This window comes from Scatophagus argus, chromosome 8 (genome assembly GCF_020382885.2).
Source record: "Scatophagus argus isolate fScaArg1 chromosome 8, fScaArg1.pri, whole genome shotgun sequence".
In the NCBI taxonomy this organism is placed as follows: domain Eukaryota; kingdom Metazoa; phylum Chordata; class Actinopteri; family Scatophagidae; genus Scatophagus; species Scatophagus argus.
In genome coordinates, this window is record NC_058500.1 from 19,945,526 (window position 1) to 19,967,562 (window position 22,037).

Here is a 22,037-nt window from a genome sequence, read left to right on the forward strand (position 1 = left end):
ATGTTGTATTGGGGGTTAAGGCCATCAAAAGGACCATAATTACCACTGGCAACAACAGCAGGCAGTGAAAAAAAAAAGGTAAAAATAAAATAGTAATAATGATGATGCTAATGATAGTATTACTCATAATAACTACATGCTCACCACTAGAACAGAGACTTTTGCTCTTATCAAACCAAATATGACTCAGACTCAAAAGCTGTTTTTTTTTCGTTCTTTTATTGCCTACATTTTAAATAGACCAATATAATTTATGCTAATGCTAAGGCAATTTTTATGTCAGTTTTTTCATGTACCTATTGAATCTGATTCCTTTTCAAAGAACACGGAGTTCTTGAGAGGGTAACTTTGAGGCAGGTGTGTTCTGGATATTTCATTGTGTTAATCAGCACATGGTGTCCACTGCAGAAGCCTTGCTACCTTGTGTACCTTGTGTTGTTTTCAATCCATTCAGACCAGATATTTAATGGTCACATTGACCAACATAATTGTTTTGTAAATATACACTCATTCTGAATTTGATGCTTGCAACATGTTATAAAATGTGATGACAGGGCTGTGTTTACCACAGGATTATATCTTTACTTACAGTAAGAAGACAAGATCTGTTGAAGTTGCTTGATATACATCTTTAGTTGCTTGGAGTCTTTGTTGTTGTATTTTTGTGCAGGCCAGTTTAGTACCCAAACTATGACGTCACGTTGCTAAAGATGTTGTCTGGCAGCATATGCTGCTCCAACACCTGAAAGGTACATTAAGGTTTTGGAACAACATATGCTGTCAGTTCCAGCTTGGACCATCTGTGCCTCCACAGATGTGCATGTTATCCATACCATGGGCACTACCACCCCCCTATACCATCACAGATGCTGACTTTTAAACTTTGTGCCAGTAACAATCTGGATGGTTCTTTTCCTCTTTAGACTGGAGAATTTAACATCCATAATTTCCCAAAAACAGTCTGAAATGTGGACTCATCAGACCACAGCACACTTTTCCACATTGCAGCTCAAAGAAGTCTTTCTGGATAGTTGCAGTGTTTCTGAATATTGTTGATATGTGATTTTTACTTTGCATGGTCGAGTCTTGACTTGCATTTTTGGATGCAGCAATGAACAGTGTTCACTGCTGAAGGTTTTGTGGAGTGTGGTAATATCCTTTTAGCTTTCATGTTGGTTTTTAAATGCAGTGCTGTGTGGAGGATCGAAGGTCATTGACATTCAGTGCTGTTTATCGGTCTTGCCTGTATTTGCAGAAATTTCTATAGATTCTTTGAACCTTTTGATGATATTATCATGTATATGATGAAATCCATACATTCCTTATGTTCCATGTGTTGAGAAGTGTTCTTAAACTGTTGCAAAGTGATGAACCTCGCTCTCTCCCCGCTTGTGAACAGCTGAGCTTTTCTAGGATGCTTCTTTCATACTAAATCACTATGCTGTCACGTGTTACAAATGAACCTGTTTACCTGTGGAATGTTCCAAACAGGTGTTTTTTGAGCAGTGCCCAACTTTCGCAGTATCCTATCGGTTTGAAACGTGTTGCAGGCATCACATTCAGATTGAATGTTGGTGAGGTGAAACATTAAATATTTTGTCTCTATACTATTTTCAATTGAATATATGTCACAATGGATTAGTAAGTTATCAGATTCTGTTTTATTTATGTTTTACACAACCTCAACTTTTTAGGAATGTTGAATAAGCTGCCAGATGTGCTTTTACTGTCAGAAGGTAAACAGTGAAGAACTTAACATAGCTGTCTTTAAAAAAAAAAAAAAAAAAGCCTCAAATCTGTCCTTTGATTGCCTTTGGGAAAAAGTGGCAGATGCTACAGATATTCTTTGATTGGTGGATCTGCCAAGCACTCAAACACTCAGCTCCATATATTCAATAAGTTACTGATGCTGGTGACTTTAAAGCCTCATCTACCTGCCACTAGTACTTTTATTAAATGAGAAAGAGAAAAGTGTTTTGAATTTGTCAAGTGTCAAAGGAACATTTTTGCAGACCAGAAAACACCCATAAAGTCCCTTCTTGTTTCTTCTGCCATCCTTTTTTATTTGTGTTATTTATTTTTTGTTGCATTGCATGATGTGATGAACTGAATGCAAGCAGTCATGATCAAACGAGTGCCAGCGACTTAGCTAGCTGTGATCTGTAGGTTTATGTACCTTTGGCTTTAGTGCAAAAGATCTTGCTGAAAGCTCCCACACACAGCAAAACAACTTTTGTCAAGAGACACTTTTCAGAAGGACAACCCACCACAGAATCAAGAGAAGTAGTTTTATAGCTGGATGAAAGGCTCAGTCAAGTTATTATTTATGGTTTAAGAATAATTGGAAGACTTTTATGCACGTATGTATAATATTTGCTTTTGTACTTTGTATGTTCATACAGATACTGTGGGTAAAGGTATAGGTACCAGGTTTTAACGTGGTATATATGTACGTCAGGATGTGCTCATGCACACGAGAAAGAAAGCGTTACGGGGTCGGGGGGGAGCCGAATGACAGGTTCTCATTCTCTCTCTGCCTCCAATAAATTCAGCCAGTACAGAGGGTCTGGACAGGTCACTCTGCTTTAGATTATGGACTTGTCAGGGTGATGGAGGAAGAGAGAGGCAAAGATGGGGAGGAGAAAGAGACAGGAGAGAGCTGAGCAAATGAGAGAGCTTTTAAGTTTAAGAATAGTGTGGGCGGTTGGATTGGGGCTTTTGTATGAAGGCCCGTTTGACTCATTCCATTTGAATGGCGGGTTTTCATTGGGGTAAGTGAATTGGCTACCGTTCTGAGAAGCCGTCATGCCCAATTCAAATCAACTCAGGAGCATTATCTGGCACTCAGGAGTGGAGCCACAAAAGAAGTTTTTTCCAGAGATTATCCCCCTTTTAAAGGGACTAGACTTATATGGAGCATGTTATTAGCACTAAAAACAGGTGTTGAGGCTCAGGTTGTGTTTTTGCAAACAGCAGGGGAGCATTAAGCAGCACGTCCCCGACATCTGAAGCATGGTGAAACCTCTACCTTTTCCAGAGTGTGTATTTTGGTGCTTTCTTGAAGACTGTGCACAGCCTTACTCTGTCTGGTATGACCAGTAGCTTCTCGTGGTCAATGTTTAGTCAAACTTTAGATCTGTAAGTGACATTATGTTGATTGAATTTAAAATAACTCTCAACATAAAGCCTTAGTTTCTTTTTGATACTGATGACCATCAGAGGTCATCAACCATGCTGTTTCGTTCATAAAATATTGATTATTTGCTTGCAAGAAGAACAAGCTGCTTAGTCCCCTGACAACACTGACTGAGAGTGCAGGACACAGAGGTTGAGATTTCAGGTGTGGCTAGGTACCCTACTATTTTTGAGGGAAGGGCAAACATATATAGACTATTTCGAAAATAGTTTTATATACATATTTTACATGATCCATAAGTCTGTTGAAGGGATTTTTGCTAGTGTGAACATTTGACAGTGTTGCACACTCCCTGTGAGAGGTGCAGGGTTGCCATGTTGGGAACCACTGACAAATGGCAAATTCCAGTTTCATACAACCTGGGTGTTCCCTTCACTAATACTATTATGCTCACCAAATAAATTAAGATTTGGGATTGGAAACTTTGCCAAAACAAAGCTGAATGAGGCAGGATGCATAAGCAGTCACAGGATCAGACAGGTTTTAAACAAATCCCAGGTTAGCCTAATTTATTTGGATGAGAAAAGGAAGATAAACAATAAAATTGGGGCACAACCTGTCAGTTATAAACATCCATCAGACAAACTTCCTGGCACAACTTTGTTATGCTACACTTACCGTAGTTGGGTGCACACAGTTTTCCTGTAAAATGAGGGATTTTTATCAACACACCGGCTGCACTCACTTCAGGCTGTAACTCTAAAGTGGCTTGTTTACAACCTGGGCTTCATCAGACATGTTGCCTCCTGGCCCTTCCCTGCTGACAGATGCCCACTATATTCCCACTCTGACTGCACAGTTCAGTTTAGCTCACTTTTGTACAGCCATAGAATAATCCCCTTTGACCACATTCATTTAACATCTGACTCATAACACTGAACTAGCTATTACAACAGTTAAGTGCCAAGGTAACAGTGTAAGTCCCCTCCTGAGGGCAGGAAAATACGAGCCACACGTTGTTGAGGCGTAAGCACTTAGTTGCCCCCGGCGCTCTACTCTAATATTCACATAACTTGGCCCCTTAATGGTTTAGACAGCTTTGAGCCATCTTCTTAAATATCTTCCTTTTGTTCTACATGGATGATTTAGGAAGGGCGGGGTCCCATTTCTGGCGGTCAAGCAGGCAGGCGGTGAGCAGATAATGGTCTCCGATATTATCAAAATTAAAAGGAGTAGCCGCGTTTAAATTGGCCCAGCGGGAGTGCCTGATAACAACACAAGGCAAGAAGAAAAACACGATCAGCTAAGAAAAGAAAAAAGTCTGAGGTAGAGAGAGGAGGGAGAGAGAAAAAGCCAACAGAAGCACTTTCTGTTTCAGAGAGACAAGAGACATTTGGGCAACTGTGTGTGTCTGCGCACATTAGTGTGTGTGTATGGGCATGCACACTGTACAATCAGCTAGGGAACGTGCACCATGTTGGTTCTCCTAATATTGAACTTGGAGCAGAGTAGTAAATACACTCCCTTTCCCAGAGAGAGCCAGAGAAGTGCTGCAGAACTCATCTTGTGTGGTCACTCTGGTGGAACATGGAGTTTTCATTCTTTTTTTCCCTTTTTCTTCTTGAATGACTGCAACAAGTAATGCAAAAAAAGTGGAGTGTGTGTGCGCGAGGTGACTGGGTTTGAGAGAGTGATCAATGGAGATTGATTTTGTGTGTGTGTGTGTGTATATGTGTGTTCTTAAGAGTTGGCCATAAGCATGGCCTCCTGCCTCCTACTCTCCTCTATCAGTCCACTCTCTGCTCACTCTGTCTCTCTGTGCTTTAGAGAGGGCTTTATCTCTCAAGCACCGACACACTCTTGTGTCCTCACAGTGAAAGGAGAAAGGCATCAGTACTCCACACCTGCTGCTGTGTCTGCGTTAACACACTGCAGGCAGTCAGACCCGATACAAGGAGGATGTGAACCTCTCCATCTTAAACAGAAAGTATGTGGTGCAACTTGAAGTATTCAGTTTTAATCTGTATCTGTGTATTTCATTGTTTTTCAGTAGTTTGATACAGTTGCATTCAGTTTTTGTGTTTATTACTTGAAAGGATCAAACCTGTCATATAATTTTTGAGACAGGTTACACAGTTCTATCAACCCCATTTAGCAAATATTTGTATATCTGCAGAATCTTTTGAAAATTCGTTGGCTAGCCAACGTTGCCTTCATGCATAAGGTTGGGTATGTTGTTGGATATGTCTTTTTTCAGCATTTTACCAAAACCATAATGTCTTCCTAATCTTTGACTGTTGGATTTAAATGTGACAAATTAAAGGATACTTTCATATAAGATGTCGCTATTATCCATATGAATGTATCAGTTTTCTGTTCACTCTTTTCCAAACACTGTTTTGGGGTAACGGTAGACTGTAGATGTTAACATGTTGTTGTTTATCAAAGTCTTTTCTGTACCATTGTGGAGGCTATTGTGGAGTCTTTTCTAGAGAGAAGTTGAAACCGTTTCTGGCCTTAGCTTGTTACCTCAGGTGTACTTTCTGTCTTTTGTCTGGTGCTGGTCTGCTGGTTGTTAAGGTGTCTGGCCTGGCTGGGTAAAGCCCTGATTTATCCCCTCTTTGGGCCCAAAGCTGGCTGGGAGGGAAGGTTTCTGGAAATCTCCTGCAAGCATAAGCCTCATTGTAGAGCTGGAGAGTCGGGGAACGAAAGCCAACCTGTTTTATTTCTCCTTTACATACCCTCCTTCCTCTTCCTCCTCTTCTTTTTCCTCTACTTCTCTTTTTGCTCATGCTCTGACATTCTCTTTTGTTAAGCCCGTGACACACTTGGTTGCCCCTGCGAACAGTGGGCTGGTAGTAATAGCTGTAGATGGTGGAGATGACTTTTGGTTTCACCAAAGCAGATAACAGTGTTCTGCACAGCCTAACTGACAATTATTCATCTCTGTCTCTGCATATCCTTTCCTTCTCTTTGCTGCTCTTCTTTTTTTCTCCTTTCATTCCATCTGCTTCCTCTCTCAGTCTTCCTCCAATTTTCCCCTTCACTTTATTTCCCTCATTGGTTTTATCTCTCTAATTACTATCTTCCTTTTCCTTTCTTGCTTCCTCACTCCATCCTCTTCTTTTTCTCTTTTGTTCTTTTTCTCCCTTCATCTCTTTTTTCATCGCTCATTTCCTGCCTCTGTTTTTCCCTCTTCCTCCCTTTCTTCAGACTCTCTCTTCTTTGCGTCTCTATCATTTCACCTCTCCTTCATTTGCTCACTATTAGACCAGCCAGAAATAGCTGTCACACTCTCTCATTTCTTACTTCCTTCTCTCTTCTTCACTTTCTCTCTTTTCCTCACAGTCCCTCCTTCTTCATGCATTTGCTTCCTTAAGGTTTTAAGACAAAATCTTTTTCCCTGTCTTCTACTACTCATCATTAGTAATGCACACGCACATACACACACACACACACACACACACACATACACAAACACAGAGAGTAATCAAATTTCCCTGGGGTGATTGCCGAACACATTTATGTGCGCACACACACTGACACACACACAGGGCGAGAGGTCATTGTAAATAACTCGATTTTCGTACTTTCATTTCCCTGGGGCATTGACTCTTGCTTGGTATTCATAACCATAACATGCAGAACCTGACAGGCTGTGTGTGTCTGTGTCTGTGTGTGTGTACTGACACTGTATTTGTACCCCTATGCGTGCGTATTCACGTATGCACATGGGCAGTGAAATATACACACACTGTAGGCATTTTGCAAACTGATAGACTGAAAAATATACATTCTTGTTATCGTCCCTCGTCACACAGACATTCACACACACTCACACACACTCACCACCCACACACACACACACACACACACACACACACACACACATAAAGAGATGATAATGGGCTTTGCCGGAATCCTCTGTCCATCTTTACTTGCTGTTCCACTCGTCTGTGACCACTGATACTTGTAAGACAAATCCTGTCTTCTTCATCTCTCCCCCTCTCTCTCTCTCTCTCTCCAGCACTCACCTCCCCAAAACCTGCAGGCAAAACACAGATTATCTACACACACACACACGCACACACATACCTGCTTAATAACAGACAAGGGGTTGTGTTTTGAGACTTTTTAATGTATTTATGCATTTGGTTTCTCTTGAATAATACATTATTATTTGTTATTTTCCCTGCATATACTTTGGGAGAGATGGAAAGGAGTGAAAATAAAAGCAGAGCAGTGCTGAAAATATGAGGATAACTACCAGCTCAGCAGACAATAGTGGATGTTTTATTTTATTTGCGTGAAACAAGAATGGTGACATCTGTCAGAGGCAGGATTTCTAAAGAATGTCTTTATTGTTTCTTGTATTGGTTTTTATTTTACTTGTGTGTGTATGCATATATATATAAATATATATATATATATGTCTGTGTGCGTGTGTGTGTGTCTAGCTGTCATGCAATGCAGACACATGTCCTCATATAAACCAAACTTTCGTTCTCTAAATTCTGTTCCAGTGACTTTGCTGGCATGAATAGATATAGAGACAAAACAAACAGGCTTATCTGTATGCCACACAAAAAGTTATTTTCAACAGCTGATGCACTTCCAGTAGCGGCCATCTAAAATTAGCGGCTGCTTCATGACAAGGCCCAGACTGATCTGTGCCCGATCCCCACTCTGTCCCCACGCTGCCCACTGTACTGTGTTCTCCCTCTTGATGAATGCAGCGGTGGCTTACGATACCCCTAAACTGCAGTTGCAATGCTTTAGCTATCCACCAGGAAGAACTGTGATTATGAAATCCACGGTGAGTTCATTCATCATTCAGTTTATTCAGTGATTCATCCATCCACAGCAATGCTGAGCACTTCAAAAATATTTTGAAATCTTATCTATGTTTATTATCCTTTCCTGTGCTTTTATACTCAACACCTTTAGGCGCGCACACACACACACACACACACACACACACACACATACACACAAAACCACTTCTGCCTTGCTTCTTATGTAAGGACAGTACACTGTCTGCATTCACACCCTGGTGTAATGCTGTGTCCGCACAGTAGTAGAGGGTAAATTAGGCGGCCCTTGCTTTCAGTGGGAGATTGATTGTAAATTCCACCGCCGCTGATTTAAAATGAGCAAACAGATGTTAAACTTTCACACCTTTTACCTTCTTTTGCAGAGGGTAATTAAAACCAGGTGTTGAGATATTCAGCGACATGGACGTAGTCATGTGTGCTTGACAATCAACTTGTATTGTCTTGTGTCAAGGCCAAGATGAAGTCGTGCTGCAGTTATCGATCCAGGTCGTCAGGACCCAGACTCCTGCTGGCGTTCGTGTTAGTGATCTAATGAGATACTGTTTGCACTGGGTTTGGAATGTGAATGTGGTTACCTTAGTGGGAGGAGAGAAACCCAGCAGTCTTTTGTCCTCAGTAGCCATACTGAGAAATGCTGAAGAAGAAAATTTGTAGATAATTACTTTATCGTGCACTACATTTGCTCACGACCATTTTAATGGAGTATTTAATGCAGAATATGGTATGTTCCAAAATTCCACAAGGAGAGGAAAAAAGCAGTTCCCGTGTCATGCAGACTAGTCATCTTTGTGATAACAACCCCACAGGGCATTGTGTTGTGTTATAGGGATCCAAAATAATGATGATTCATAAGCATCTCACTTTACTGCTTACTATAAAGCTAAACTACTGACAGTCTATTGTGTAGGGTGTACAGTAATGAATGAGTGAATGAGGGATTGATTTTTGACACATCATAGGAGAAAAAGGTCTATTGTCCATTGTCATGGTTGCCCTGGGTATTTCATGCTTTTACCTGCAGGAAGTATATAGAACGATTTCTGATTAATAAAAATGCGTCCCGACTGCAGAATGATGGTGTACTCCTCTCGCTTAATTTTCCATGATTCTCTCAAGTCATTTGCACAGAGTTGGTGACCTTGATGAGGAGTTGGAGGTGTGAGCCTGCTGCCTGCAGTTCTTCATCTGACACTTAACTAGCCACGTTTCCATCTAAATGTCAAGCAGACTTTTTTTTTTTTTGCAAAAAATGCAAATTAGGCACATTTCCATCAACTGGTTTGGAGCGAATAAACAAGACCACACAAAGCGTAGTTTTGTCATAAGGTGGCGTTATAAGCTACGTTGAAAATAGCTGCAACATAGTAGAAGTAGAGTTCACAAGAAGTTGAAGAAGTTGTGAAGAAGAAAGTGACATGTTACATGTTAATCTTACTTAATCTTTCCTCCACAAAAGACTTTAATTATAATTTGCTGACAAAAATCTTTAAAAATGGCCACAACTTGTTGTGCGGAGTGCTAACCCAGGGCAGCTATTACTATATAGGCTGCTGTATATTAAAGGCCACCCTTTGGTTTGCCAGTTGAATAACAGTAGGAAGTAGGAAATGTTTTGTTTTCATCAGCAGTACCTTACTAGAGCTCTAATATTCCTATTGATAGTATATCTAATATGGTTAACAGCCAACAGTAAACCATGAAGTTAATATTAATGAGAGATAAATTAGATAAAAGTATGAATAACAATAAAGCATGTGCATGTCACATTTCTTGTGAGTTCTGTGTGCGAGTGTGGGCAATTTCAGTGCTATGCTGCAATGGTGGACAGTGCCAATAACAGTGAAAATTCCTAAAATAAAGAGATAATTAAAGAGCCAGCTACAATAAATGGGATGTCCTGCCCTAAATAGTATTAAAAGTCTAACTGTAACTTTAAAATGATCTGTTGAAAAAGAATAATTATGTTCAAATATTACCTACTTCTTGAAAAATCTTTTTTTTTTAATTTCTCTCTGAAAACTCCTCCTGTCACTCTGTAAAACCTGTAAATTCATAGTTTTTTAAGTGGCAGAAGTGACAGAATGGTACTGCATTACCCGTTGGCTGGAATTAATTCATTCTGAAGAACCCACATTTTTGTACAAAACGTTTTTCAGTGAATCGCTTTTGCACCGGGGAGCTAACAGCCTTTCCTTTGTTTTGTTTGTCACAGTGAGGCATGCCCACTCCCTGAGCACTCTCTCTTTGTGGTATGTCCTGTAACAATATCCTGTTTATAGTGGAATTACACAAGCCAGACATTATTAAAATGCTGTTCGTCAGACGATCGAATGGGTCAGTTTTTCAGTGTTTGTCAGAATCACTTGACTGGCGATGCTGATCATATGACTTATTCTTTCTGGCAGCATTGTTAATGCGACTTTGTTTACTGTTTACCCTAATCTCATTAACTTCAGTCCAACTTTGTGATGGCTGTGAGAACAGGCCAGCATACTTTAATTCCAACCTGAAATGTGTTTGTTTATTTACTCCTAGATATAGCTGTTTTCTTCACAATTAGAATAATACACATTCACACATGCACACACATACACACAAACACACACACTGCCTGCCTGCATTAATAATGCTTGCCAGAAAAGAAAGAGAATCAATCCCAGTTATTTTCATCTCATATTTGCTCTGAATAAATGTCAGTACTCTCTGCTCCTCCTGCAGCTTCATTCTGTCTCTCCCAAAAAGAGGCTTATCAAAATAGCTTAAATTAAATTGTTGTCATGTTAAACAGGGTCCTATATTGCAAGGCTGATTTGAAGGGCTTATCTGATTGCCAATGTGTGTGTGTGTGTGTGTGTGTGTGTGTGTGTGTGTGAAAGAGAGAGAGGGAGAGACAGAGAAAATTAGACATCAATAAGCAGCGCATTGATCTTTTTCACACAAGTTTTACAATCCCTACTGGATCTTTGTTATTTTTTAAATTAAGTCTTTGGTGGCAGATGCTCATTACTCTTCTTACTCTGATTACTCTTACTTCTTGTTTTTTTCTGTTGATTAGGTTTCCATAGCTGTTTCAATTTATCCCAGAAAAAAACACTGCAAATGTGAAAGTCATGACTCTGCATTGGCTCCTAATCATTTTGGCTTCTGGCCGCTTACAGCCAAGTCGTGAGCTGAGAGCAAGTCAATCAAACAGTCATATTTCCTTCTCATGTTGCTTCAGTTTAGAAGTTTTTAGAATCCTGCACTGACAAAACTCTTAGCGGTTTGTAAAAAATAAAAACACAGCTGAAGATTTTAGAAAAATAATCTGAATTTTCTGACTTTAGAACAGCCTTCATGAGATGGCTATGCATATAAATGGTCTTATATCAGTCTATTAAATACATTATTTACATGGCATTGTCGAGTTCCATGTTTGAATCCCAGCCTGGGCCCTTCTGTTTGTTTGCATGTTCTCCCTGTGCCTGCGTGGGTTTTCTCCGGGTACTCCGGCTTCCTCCCCCAATCCCAAAAACATGCACATTAGGTTAACTGGCTACTCTACGTTGTCCCTAGGTGTCAGTGTGTACGTGTGTGGTTGTCTGTTTTTGTGTCAGCCCTGCAATTGACTGGTGACCAGCCCCCCCCCCCCCCACCACCACCACGACACGTCAGTATAGAAAATGGATGGATGGATGTCAATTAGACAGATAAAGCAGAGGGAATTTTCAGCCTTTATGGGCATGTCTTTGAGCTCAGGCATTAATGTGGATGCTGTATGTCTTCACTCAAGTGTGCCTGTGTTCATGTGGAGGACCAACACATACTGTAACTGACTCTTTTAGCAGCACAGAACAACATATTGTGCCCAGCGGCCATCACTCATTAGCATGTGTTGATGGCAAAGGCCAAGTGTGATTAGCCGACGCTTCGCTGCACATCAGTGCTGATTTTGGCTCCCCACCATCACCAGCTCCTGTTAATCAGGAGCTAATGAAAGGAAACTTGTGGCATGTGCGCCACTTAGCCCACTTGAATACTCACACCGAATGCAGTGCCCTCTGATGCAAGTTAGTTCATCAGTTAGTGGGCATAAATGTGTTTTGTACACAGGATTTACTCATCTTTAAACTATATTGCACACTAGAAGTTATTTCTCCTGTCTGCTGCTCTCAGTCAAGTTTTGGTGATGAAAACATTTCATTAGTGAACCAGTTAATGTTTGCCATAATGCTAAATTTACTAACTGTGTCTAACGAGTTTCATCTCACTCCATTTGAGCTAGAGGTGTGTGGTGTAGAGGTTTGCAATTTAAAACAACATAAATGCATTATTGATTATGTGTGGTCCTGGCCTTAAAGAGGTAAACAAACGAGCAGTTAATAGCATCTCCAGCTGAACACCCTGACTTATTTTGGCACTAAGATCTTCTTTGCTGCTTTCAAAGGGCCTCAGACTTAATCCAAGAGGCACAACTCTTGGTACAAGTCCTGACATTTTTCCAATAGGTAATGCTGACTTTTTCCCATAAGGCCATTAAGGTGACAGCGAGGCCCTGAGGTTAAAGAGGCTGTCTGTCAGCTCCTGTTATCTGCCTTTTCTTCTTATCTCTTATTTCTTTTAGCTTGCTTCACAGGTGTGAAATAAACTGAGTTGCAACACTTTAACTGTGTGGATGATTTGACATGTGATGTATAACCATCCAGAGAGTCCTTTAGCCAGACACTTGATCCTGATACTTTGATACCTGGCCTTAATACACAAGTCCCAACCCAGGGTTATTTCTTCAGATTTTTGACTGTGTGGTCATCATGGCAGCTTTGTGTCTTGACACAAGTATCCTTTCAGACTCTGGATCGATTGTACACGACTACAAAACGCATCATCATCTCTTCCGTCCTGTGCATTTGTTTTCTGTGGGGTGTGTGTGTTGCTCTGCGTCTGCTGGATGTGGAGACTTTGTGAGGTGATAATATGTCAGTTTTGTGTTCGGACTTTGTTCAGTCCCCATGTAGGAATGAAAAGGACAATAAATAAAAAAAAAATGAATGCATTCTGGTATTTCCTTCCCATGTTTCCTAATTATTCCAAATGGACCAATATGTCACCTGGAGACCACAGAATCCCATTCCCCATCACCATAACTCATTCTGGATGTAATGAACCTCAGTGTAAATGTGGCACCTTCAACCCAACAGCTATTTAATATGGAGACCCATTATTATTGCATTCAGAATCAATAAACTCATCAGGCCCCACCCGCTGCAGGGTTGCCACTCTATATTTGCCATCTGACCACCAGAGGGGCATGATTCCCCTTTGAGAGGTGTGTTTCTATAAAATTATGTTTACCTTAGCCATATTGCATGATAAGATGGCTGAGATAATCTTCTTTTCAGTTTATCGCCCTAATTGCCCAAGGCTCAGTGTGATTTCCTATAAATGTAGTGTCTCTAAATATGTGCTTTTAATATTTGCTGCTGCTTACCTGAAGAATTTAAGTGTTTTTACTTGAACTGAGCGCTGTCCTTTTGAAGACCTGCACATCTCTGTCTGTGTTTGTCATAAATGCCACATCTAGAGGATTTAATCCTGTCTTGACTTCTTTCTGTCACTCAGTGGAATAAATGGGCCCTGTGTAGTCATTTCACCACCCCCACCCGTGCTTTACTGCATCTTTCAAGCACGAGATATCTGTCACTGGAAAGTGACAGCTACGGAACAAATTTGACTTTTTTTAAAAAATATAAGACCTTACAACATTGCAGCATTTAAGGACTGTACAATCTGTCATTTCTATTTTTCTTAACATTTATCTTTTTTAGGTTGGAAAATATTACTGTCTTCCAAACAAAAATAAGGTACAGCAGTTTCCTTCCCTTGTTGCCTTAAAGGTTACTTTAACCTCCGTTTTGCATTGCCCAAACGTCGGGTTCAAATCTGCTCCGGCAAACACTATCCAACATACTGTACGCTCACTCACACACCACTGCTTTGCTGTGAGTGTGTGGCCAGCAAACTGGAGAATGATGAGGGCTTTTTGTGGTTCATTTTCCACTCTCAAGGGTAAAACAGCAAAGCCTGTAGAAGAGAGCAACAGCTGCAGTTCAATGGAGCTCTTTGAAGAAACACATCAAACACAGAGAATCATCTTCCAGCTATTGGCCTCACAGTAGAGAAAGTGAAGGGGTGTGTATGTGTGTGTGTGTGTGTGCGTCCTGACAGCGTGTTGGAGAGGTGTAAAGGACTGTTAATCCTTTGGCCTTCCCTCAGTCTCTGCCTCCTGCTCCCCATCACTTGGTTTGGATGTCTGGCCACATATTCTCATCCATATTTAGTTCTTGAATCCTGGTCTATATTGATCTTGTCTGTTAATCTTGTTTATTTTTTCTGACCATTCCATACTATCTTCTTCTTGCTCTCGTTCTGACCCTTTCCCTTATCTCACTCGTACACACATCTCTCCATGCCACCTCCCTACTTCTAAACTTTAAGCCTTTCCTTGCTTGCTTGTCCTTGCTTTACTTAAATCACCCACGTATACCTTTATTTATTTTTTTGAAAGAGCTCAATGTTTTGGCATTTTACATGTCAATCAAATCATTTTACTTTGAAGAAATGCATCACTCTCTATATGCCACTATAAAGACCTGTCATTCATTCTTCCCTACATAGTACTGTAAATACCAAGTAGTTTACTGTGCTGAGTAAACTAAGCTTTCAGACACTCATGAACATATGATTTTTTTTTTTTGCAACACAACAACTAGCCAAACATCTCACGTTTGACATATTATGGCTTTATAAAGTTATTATGACAAGCTGTCGCCCAATTTTAACATCCAGCAATCTTAGAGCAACAGCATGTGGAATCATGTTTCTATTGAATGTAAGTTAAGCATTCACTCTTCTTTTAGCTCTGTTCTTGGCCTCCACCAATTCCTGAAAATTGCCACTTGATCATGGGCTGCATGCCGTGTGTTTCTCAGATATTTTTCAATGAAAGCGGTTGCTGGAAATTAGACTGACTGAATCAGTGAGACTGAACCAAACAGCCAAGTAGAGGGCCGTCAATGCAAAGCAGTGAGCTACGTGATGCTTTAACACTCAAGAGCTGAGGAGAGCTGCAGAGTTGAGTGCTAGTTTTCTGTTGGTTCTTCAGTGCAAGTGACCCCTTTCACATCACATTTGAGCCTTTGTTAATGTAAAAATACTGATTAGTTTAGCTGTAACCACCTCAGTATTTCTCAAAATGTTTAACTGTTCACTCTAAATGTCTGAATGTTTTCTTGCATGTGACTTCTCTCTTTCTGCTCTCCTGCCTCGCTGTATATTCTCAAAAACATTTGAACTCAATTCCCTCATTGTTGTTTTTCTTTTGTTGTTATTCCTTCTCTCTTTTTTTGCTGTTGTTCTGTTCTGACTTTTTTTTTTCTTCTTCTTCTTCTTCTCCTGCTGCTGATAGGGGGGTTTCTTGATTAGAACACACACTGCCAAGTCACCCCACATCGCATCATTGCATTTGATTAGCTCCAACCCCCTGCTCCCTCCTTTATCACTCCCAGCACAACAGGAAGCACCACACACATACACACACACACACACACACACACACACACACACACATGCATGCATGCATGCACAGATACACACGCATACATATCACAAACCCACTTGCAGACTTATCTGAACTCCATGGCTGCCTTTGAACGTGCACTGGCGTATATGAACACACACAATCTCTGCACACACACACACATCTGGGCTGTTGCTGGTGCGGTGACGACAGGGCATCAGGTAAAGCCAGCATGGTGCTGACAGCTCCCTGTCCCTAATGAAGCATTAATAAACTAAAGCACAAAACAGTAGATCAGAGAGCAGCAGAGCTCCCCACCTGCCTGGCTGTCTGCTGCCTGCCAGGGGGAGAGATGAGAGGGGAGAGGATCACTGTAATCCTCCATCCTCCAAAACCCCTCTGCCCCACTTTTCAGGGAGACATCACCCCTCATCACCTGCTCTTCAGTACCGTGCTTGAAGGTTCAGTTTTCATCATGAGTCTTGTGCCAGACTAATACTCGCCAAAACTGACGTTGCATAATTAGACTACCTTACAGTGCCACCATTAACACTGTAGTTTCTGTGCACCAAACTATACAGTTGAAAATGAGAATGTTATTTTGTTTATAGTTTGCAAATATATTTTAATATGCAATTAAATGCAGTTTTATTGAAAAGGTATGCATTAAATAAACTTGAAGATAAATGGTGAATTTTTATGTATATGGGTAAAAAACGGACTCAGGGGAAAAGGAGAGATCGAGAGTTGACAAAAGATTTCTATTGTTTCTATTGAAAATTTTCTGCAAAAGTTCTTCATTTTTGCAGCTCAAAAAGAGATAGTCATTTTATTTTGAATCTTGAAAGCTATGTTTACTTTTGTGCGAATGAGTAAGAGTGTGTTCAAAGATACCGCAAAGTGCATTTGCTGAAGTGTGTTTCTTTTCTCCAGGAAAGACATTAACTGTAGTTAGCAGGTGTGTGTGTGTGTGTGTGTGTGTGTGTGTGTGTATGTATTGTGCCCGTCATGAATTCCTTGGATTGCTAAGCCTTCAGCTGATCTACAATTCTTGATGTGTGAAGGTGTGCACCCGAGAATCATCAGGGCACCTGAATTCAGAATTAGGCACGAAGGTAGCCCAGTCACAATACATCCCCTGAGTGACAGTGCCAGCCCCCTGATTCAGATGAAGCAAACCTGCTGAGTGTAGATATTCTTGGAGGTGTGTCCATTCAAGCGCTGCATGCTGGTGATTAGGAGAATTGGAGCCATTGTTCAGTAAAAAAGATCAAATCAAATTCACATTCAGGCCCAGCTGTGATGGACTGACAGCACTGGGTCCAATTACTTTTAGGAATATCTGGGTTATAGAAAATGCAATCTAAATAAACATGTAGATTAAAACATTTAGTCTCTTTTAAAAGTCTACAAGTAAATATATAATGGAATATTCTTTTAACTTGGAGCCCAAATGCCAGTCAGTCTTTGGAGGCGTCCTCTTCTGTCCTCACCGTAAGCGAGAGGTGTCATTTCTCTCCCTGTTTGCTGGAATGCTGTTGCTTCAGTGTCACTTTGTGTCTTTATCTCTCAGTCTATCTGAATCCTTATCTGGCTTTTTTTTTTCTCATTATCCTTCCAGTCTAAACCTTGCTGAGCTTTACTCCAGCACAGGAGGCTGATCTAATTGGCAGCGAGGATCATTGGAATTTAGCAAAGCTAGCTCTGCTGACTTCTTCAGCTCCCCGCTTTCTCGCCTTTTTTTTTTTTTTCTTTTTTGCCACCTTCTCATAATAGTATTAATGAGAAAATATCAGCGAGTACTCCCTGAAGGTTGCTGTGGTGTGCATGTTTTTTTTTCTTTTTTCTTTTTTTTAATGTGGGCTTGTTACACCGATCACATTCACCCAGGCAATTTGCCTGCTTGTCTGAGTCCGAGAAGCGAGGCTTATCTGCACTAACGGCCCATCGTGGCTGCGCTTCCTATCCAAATCGGCCCCTGTTAGCATTCAAATCAAGAGCCCCTGCCTCCTCTTCCTATTCTACCTGGCCCCAGTGGCCCTTACTATCGCCCCAACCCCTCTTTGCCTGTCAACACGCCAGCTTTGCTCAGAGGAAAAGAAGGCTGGGGTGGAGGGAGAGAAAGCCTAGGCCTATTATTTAATGAGATCAAGAAGTGCGAGGGTGCTGTTTACTGTCACAAAGCAGACAGGGGCCCCTCTCTGCAGGTGAGGCGAATCACTGGGCTTCTCCCTCATCTTCCTCTTCTTTGGAAGCTGTGACTACCGTCTCCGCCTTAACAACCACCATTTTTCCAGAAACTGTAAGCACTCTGACAAGGTGCTTGTCAGGAGACGTACCTCCTCCTCCAATTTCCAACAGCAGGTGTATGAAAACATGGCTTTGAAGGTTATTTCCACTTCTGTTGCATTCTACATAACGAGAGCCTAAAGTATTTTTTAAGTGCAAATTGTGAGCGGAGTTGCTTCTGCTGTGATTTTACACGACCTTTTGCCTGTTCTGGCAGCAACAACGACATTACTACAGCGCTGTTTCCCACAGGTCATCAGTGTCTCATTGTTCATATGATTAGACTGAAATTAGAGGCCAAGTGTCACAGTTGCTATCTAGTCCACATTGGCTACCATTAAGCCACCATCAATGGCTCACAATGACTCATGATTTCAGTGAGTCTGTATCCATCAGTGTTCCTTAGTTAGAACTGTAATTTAGTTCTTTATTTTGATGTTACTTTTGTGGTGTCTTTCAAGTGTCAGTTTCAAAGTTTGTGCTGCAATACAGAACAAATATAAAATGGGGATGTAAAAAGTGTTCGCTAACGAGTCCAAGACACCAAAACTCAAAAGGACTTGACAGGAGAGAGCGGAAAAAGAAAAAAGAAATGGATGTGCGGGGATGTGTCTTGATGATGAGGAAAGCGAGGTGGGAGAATATCCTTTGATCAAGAGCAGTCCTCGTAGCACTCTTGTCTCCTTACACATCCATAATATAACTCTGCACACATCCCAGTTTCCTCTTAACAAGGCAGTGCCATTTTCCAAAAAAAGGCAAACCTTGGAAACTCTCCGTTATTGTCTTTTCTTCAAAATGATGAGAGGTGAAAGTAAAAACAAAATACTCAGTCAAGAATTTTTGATCAATATATACACTCCTTAAAATTAAATTCATTCGTGTTGGTTGTGACAAAAAAAGGGGATAATAACAGACATGGGTAAATATTTATTATAAAAGTGGCAGGCTTAGGAAATGAGAGGGCTGCCAATGTTCGGCTTCTCTCAAGGGATAGCATGTTTGTCCATGACAGTCATAAATATGTATCATGCAGTGAGATGACAGAGATCATAATCTGATGGTCGCCTTTTGTCAAGCATATGAAACCCAAGAAAAGCCCCCATCAGTGCCTAACACAGGCTGAATTAAAAGTTGCACCCTCTCCTGTCATTCCAACGAGTCACTCAGCGTCAAGTGGCACGTTGTTTAATTAGAGTGGAAACAAAGTCATGTTTCCCTCCTCCCTCCCAGGCTCATTTGTGCAAAAGGTAAATATGCAGAGGGTTGCTTTTCAGTCGTGGCGATTAAAGCATGCTCAAGCATAGCAATAGAGAATCTGTTGCAAATGCAAAGCCCCTGAATCAATTCCTGCTGTGCTGCGAAATGAAACGCAACTTGTTTGTACTAGTAGACAGCCATGGCAGTGTGTCCTAACCCAGGAGTGTCAAGTAGTTCTTCAAATCCAGAATAACTGTGCTGAGCTTCCAAAAGTGCACCAGAAGCCACTTAAATAAGGTGTTCTGTCAACCATGTGGCTCTTTAGTGTACAGTAGCAGTGAATATCCTGGAGCGCACCTAGTTGACAGGTGTATTCTTCAATGTATGAACCTCTCTGCTTTTGACTTAACCTTGTTTTCATGTCTGTCCCTGCCTGCAGCTCTGAAGGACCCCTGCTCTGATGTGACCTGCAGCTATGGCAGCACCTGCGTCCAGTCGTCAGATGGCTTGTCAGCTAAATGCATGTGCCCCCTAGGCTGCGAGGGCAAACCCAACCAGGTAGTGTGCGGCAGTGATGGAAATGACTACCGCAGCGAGTGTGAGCTCCATCAGCATGCCTGCAAGAACCAGAAGAACATACGTGTGCAATACAAAGATCATTGCGGTGAGCTCTCTCCTCATGATTTTCTTAAGATTATTTTTATTATTGCTCATTAATTTAATCTATTTACTGCCCAACAATAGTGTAAAACCATCACAATTTCTCACAGCACCAAATACCACCTTCAGAATCTGTTTCATGAGATGTTGAAGTTGAAATTTGCAGTGATATAGGCAAGGGAAAGGCAATAAAACCGCCCTCACACCCTCTACGTTTCCTTCTCCACTATGTTCTCTGCTTATCTCCTTTCTGCTCTTTTCTTTTCTTCAATCTATTTACTACCTCCAGCTTTTGTTGTTTCTCCTTCACATACCCCACTTACTTACGGCACGCCTCTGCTAATTTTCATTTTTCATTCAGGTTGCTTTGCTTCACACGGGCACTCCTGTGGTGCGGATTGTTGATTTCTTTAAGTAGGTCTTCAGAGCTCTCATTTTCGTCAGGCCCAGCTTTTTTGCTCATTCTAGTTATCATCAGGCGATGGTTGTTTACTCCCAAGGTACTCAACTTTGAGGGTTTTTTCTTTTTTGGTGGCAAGCCAGATGGAGAGAAAGAACAGGAGATACAGACTTTGTCTCTTAGCCTCCAGGAGACAGAGAAGTGTGGTGGGCAACAAGAGATGGATGTGCAGGTCTGCCAGAGGAAGGTTGGTCATATAAATCCAGCCTGAGTCGACCAAAGTGACCCGAATTGGCCCTTCCTCCCTTGGGGGAGGGGGGGGCCATGCTCAGGGGACCAGTCGGCCCTGATGGCCCTCTAAATCTTCCTCCCGCCATTCATATAAAGCCTTGGCTATTTCAAGTTGCTAGCCATAGCCAGAGAAGTGCAGTTGATTTATCCGCACTGCTAGTTTTTGCAGCAAACAGGCCATCCTTTTTGTAATTACCCTTCTTGCTCAGCTGGAGGAAAGCATGGATCCTGGAAGCTGTTCTTCTCTGTTAATGGAAGGTAATGGTCTTGCTCTCAGATAATGGTCTGGCTGGCGGGTGAGGCAGTGCGTTATGCAGAGACACTGCATGCATTACGAATAAAACCCCTGTTTGCTTGGTTTCTAGTCTCTGCGAGCAGCCCATGGTCACTCCCTCTCTTAGCCCTCCACAGCCAAGACTCTCTGTCTCTTTTTATGTCCCTACATTGTTGCTCTTTGTATCCCTGCCAGAAGTCTTTGGGAACCATTTTCCCTTATTCTCTCTGTCTTATTCACTTTCTCTTCATTTGTATTTTTTTCCTGATGATAGGGTGTTTCATCCTTGGTGTGTTTTGAATGATTCGCCCTCAGCTTGGCAGTGATTTGATATGCCACGGTGCTACATAAATCCTTTGTCTTCCTACATGCTGAAAGCATGGCAAGTAGGATAAAGCTTGGGCTCCTGTTTCACGGCGTAACACCCCTATGCCACACATTCACAAACCAATTCCATTATGATCATGGACTGATATCGCCGAGCATGCCAGACCGACGCTCCTCTGGATGTGCCAGAGAGCAAATCAAACCGACCGTTGCTTCATCCATTTCCTTGTCTTCCCTTCACATCCAAGGTCCCACTCTGAGCTGCTCTCAGCTGTTGGGTCACTGATAATAGTGATGATGGAGGCTCATGTCACCTCTTCCTTTTCTTTGTTGTCTTCTTTCTCTTCTCATCTGTTGTCTTCCGTCTGAATTTATTGGACAAATATTGTCAAACAAACAATATTAAAATGTATTTCAAGTATATGGTTGCTTTTATTTAAAATGAGGTTTGCAAAAGCTATAACAGAAATTTGTGTTTTGAGGAAATTACACCAGTACACAAAATACCCTGCTATGTTTCTAATGTGTTTTTTCCAGATATGAGGACCAAACAAGGGGCAGAGATGTTTTTGATTAAAGATTTCTTTTTCAGTTTCTCATGGTCTTCTTAAAATTATTAGTTATGTCATAAATCAAATGGTGTTATATACTCTGCTGTACTGCAATATGTATTCATGAATGTCTGCATCTCCACAGATCCATGTAAAAAATATGACAAGAATCGGAAAAAGTTTTGCTGGGTGGAGGCTCTCACCCGTCAAGTACACCACCTTGATCCGCCAGAGTTGTGCACCCCAGATAACGAACCTCTGTGCGCCAGCGACGGTCAAACTTACCCCAGTGTGTGCTTCATGACATCAACCGGCATACAAAAAGGCGTCAAGCTCAGGAAGATCCACGCAGGGCAATGCAGAAGGCTGGGTAAGGAGTTTTGTGATCGATATGTAAGACAAGCAACTTAGAATGTGAACAATTGCAGGCGAACCAGCATTAAAATCCCACTGCGTAGCACATAGATAAATGACTCCAAGGTCTTAGGTCCGTACTGTATCCTTGCTGGCAGTAGCTTC

The 22,037-nt window shown here is 41.4% G+C and overlaps 1 protein-coding gene across 4 annotated transcripts in view; it reads left to right on the forward strand.

Moving 5' to 3' along the window:
* The window catches only part of agrn (agrin), a 236,896-nt gene that overhangs the window by 136,846 nt on the left and 78,013 nt on the right, over positions 1-22,037 (forward strand). For all 4 annotated transcript variants that reach the window (XM_046396551.1, XM_046396552.1, XM_046396553.1 and 1 more), the window contains 2 exons: positions 19,455-19,679; positions 21,664-21,888. In XM_046396551.1, coding sequence (XP_046252507.1) covers positions 19,455-19,679; positions 21,664-21,888 — 450 coding nt within the window. The remainder of the gene's footprint in view (positions 1-19,454; positions 19,680-21,663; positions 21,889-22,037) is intronic.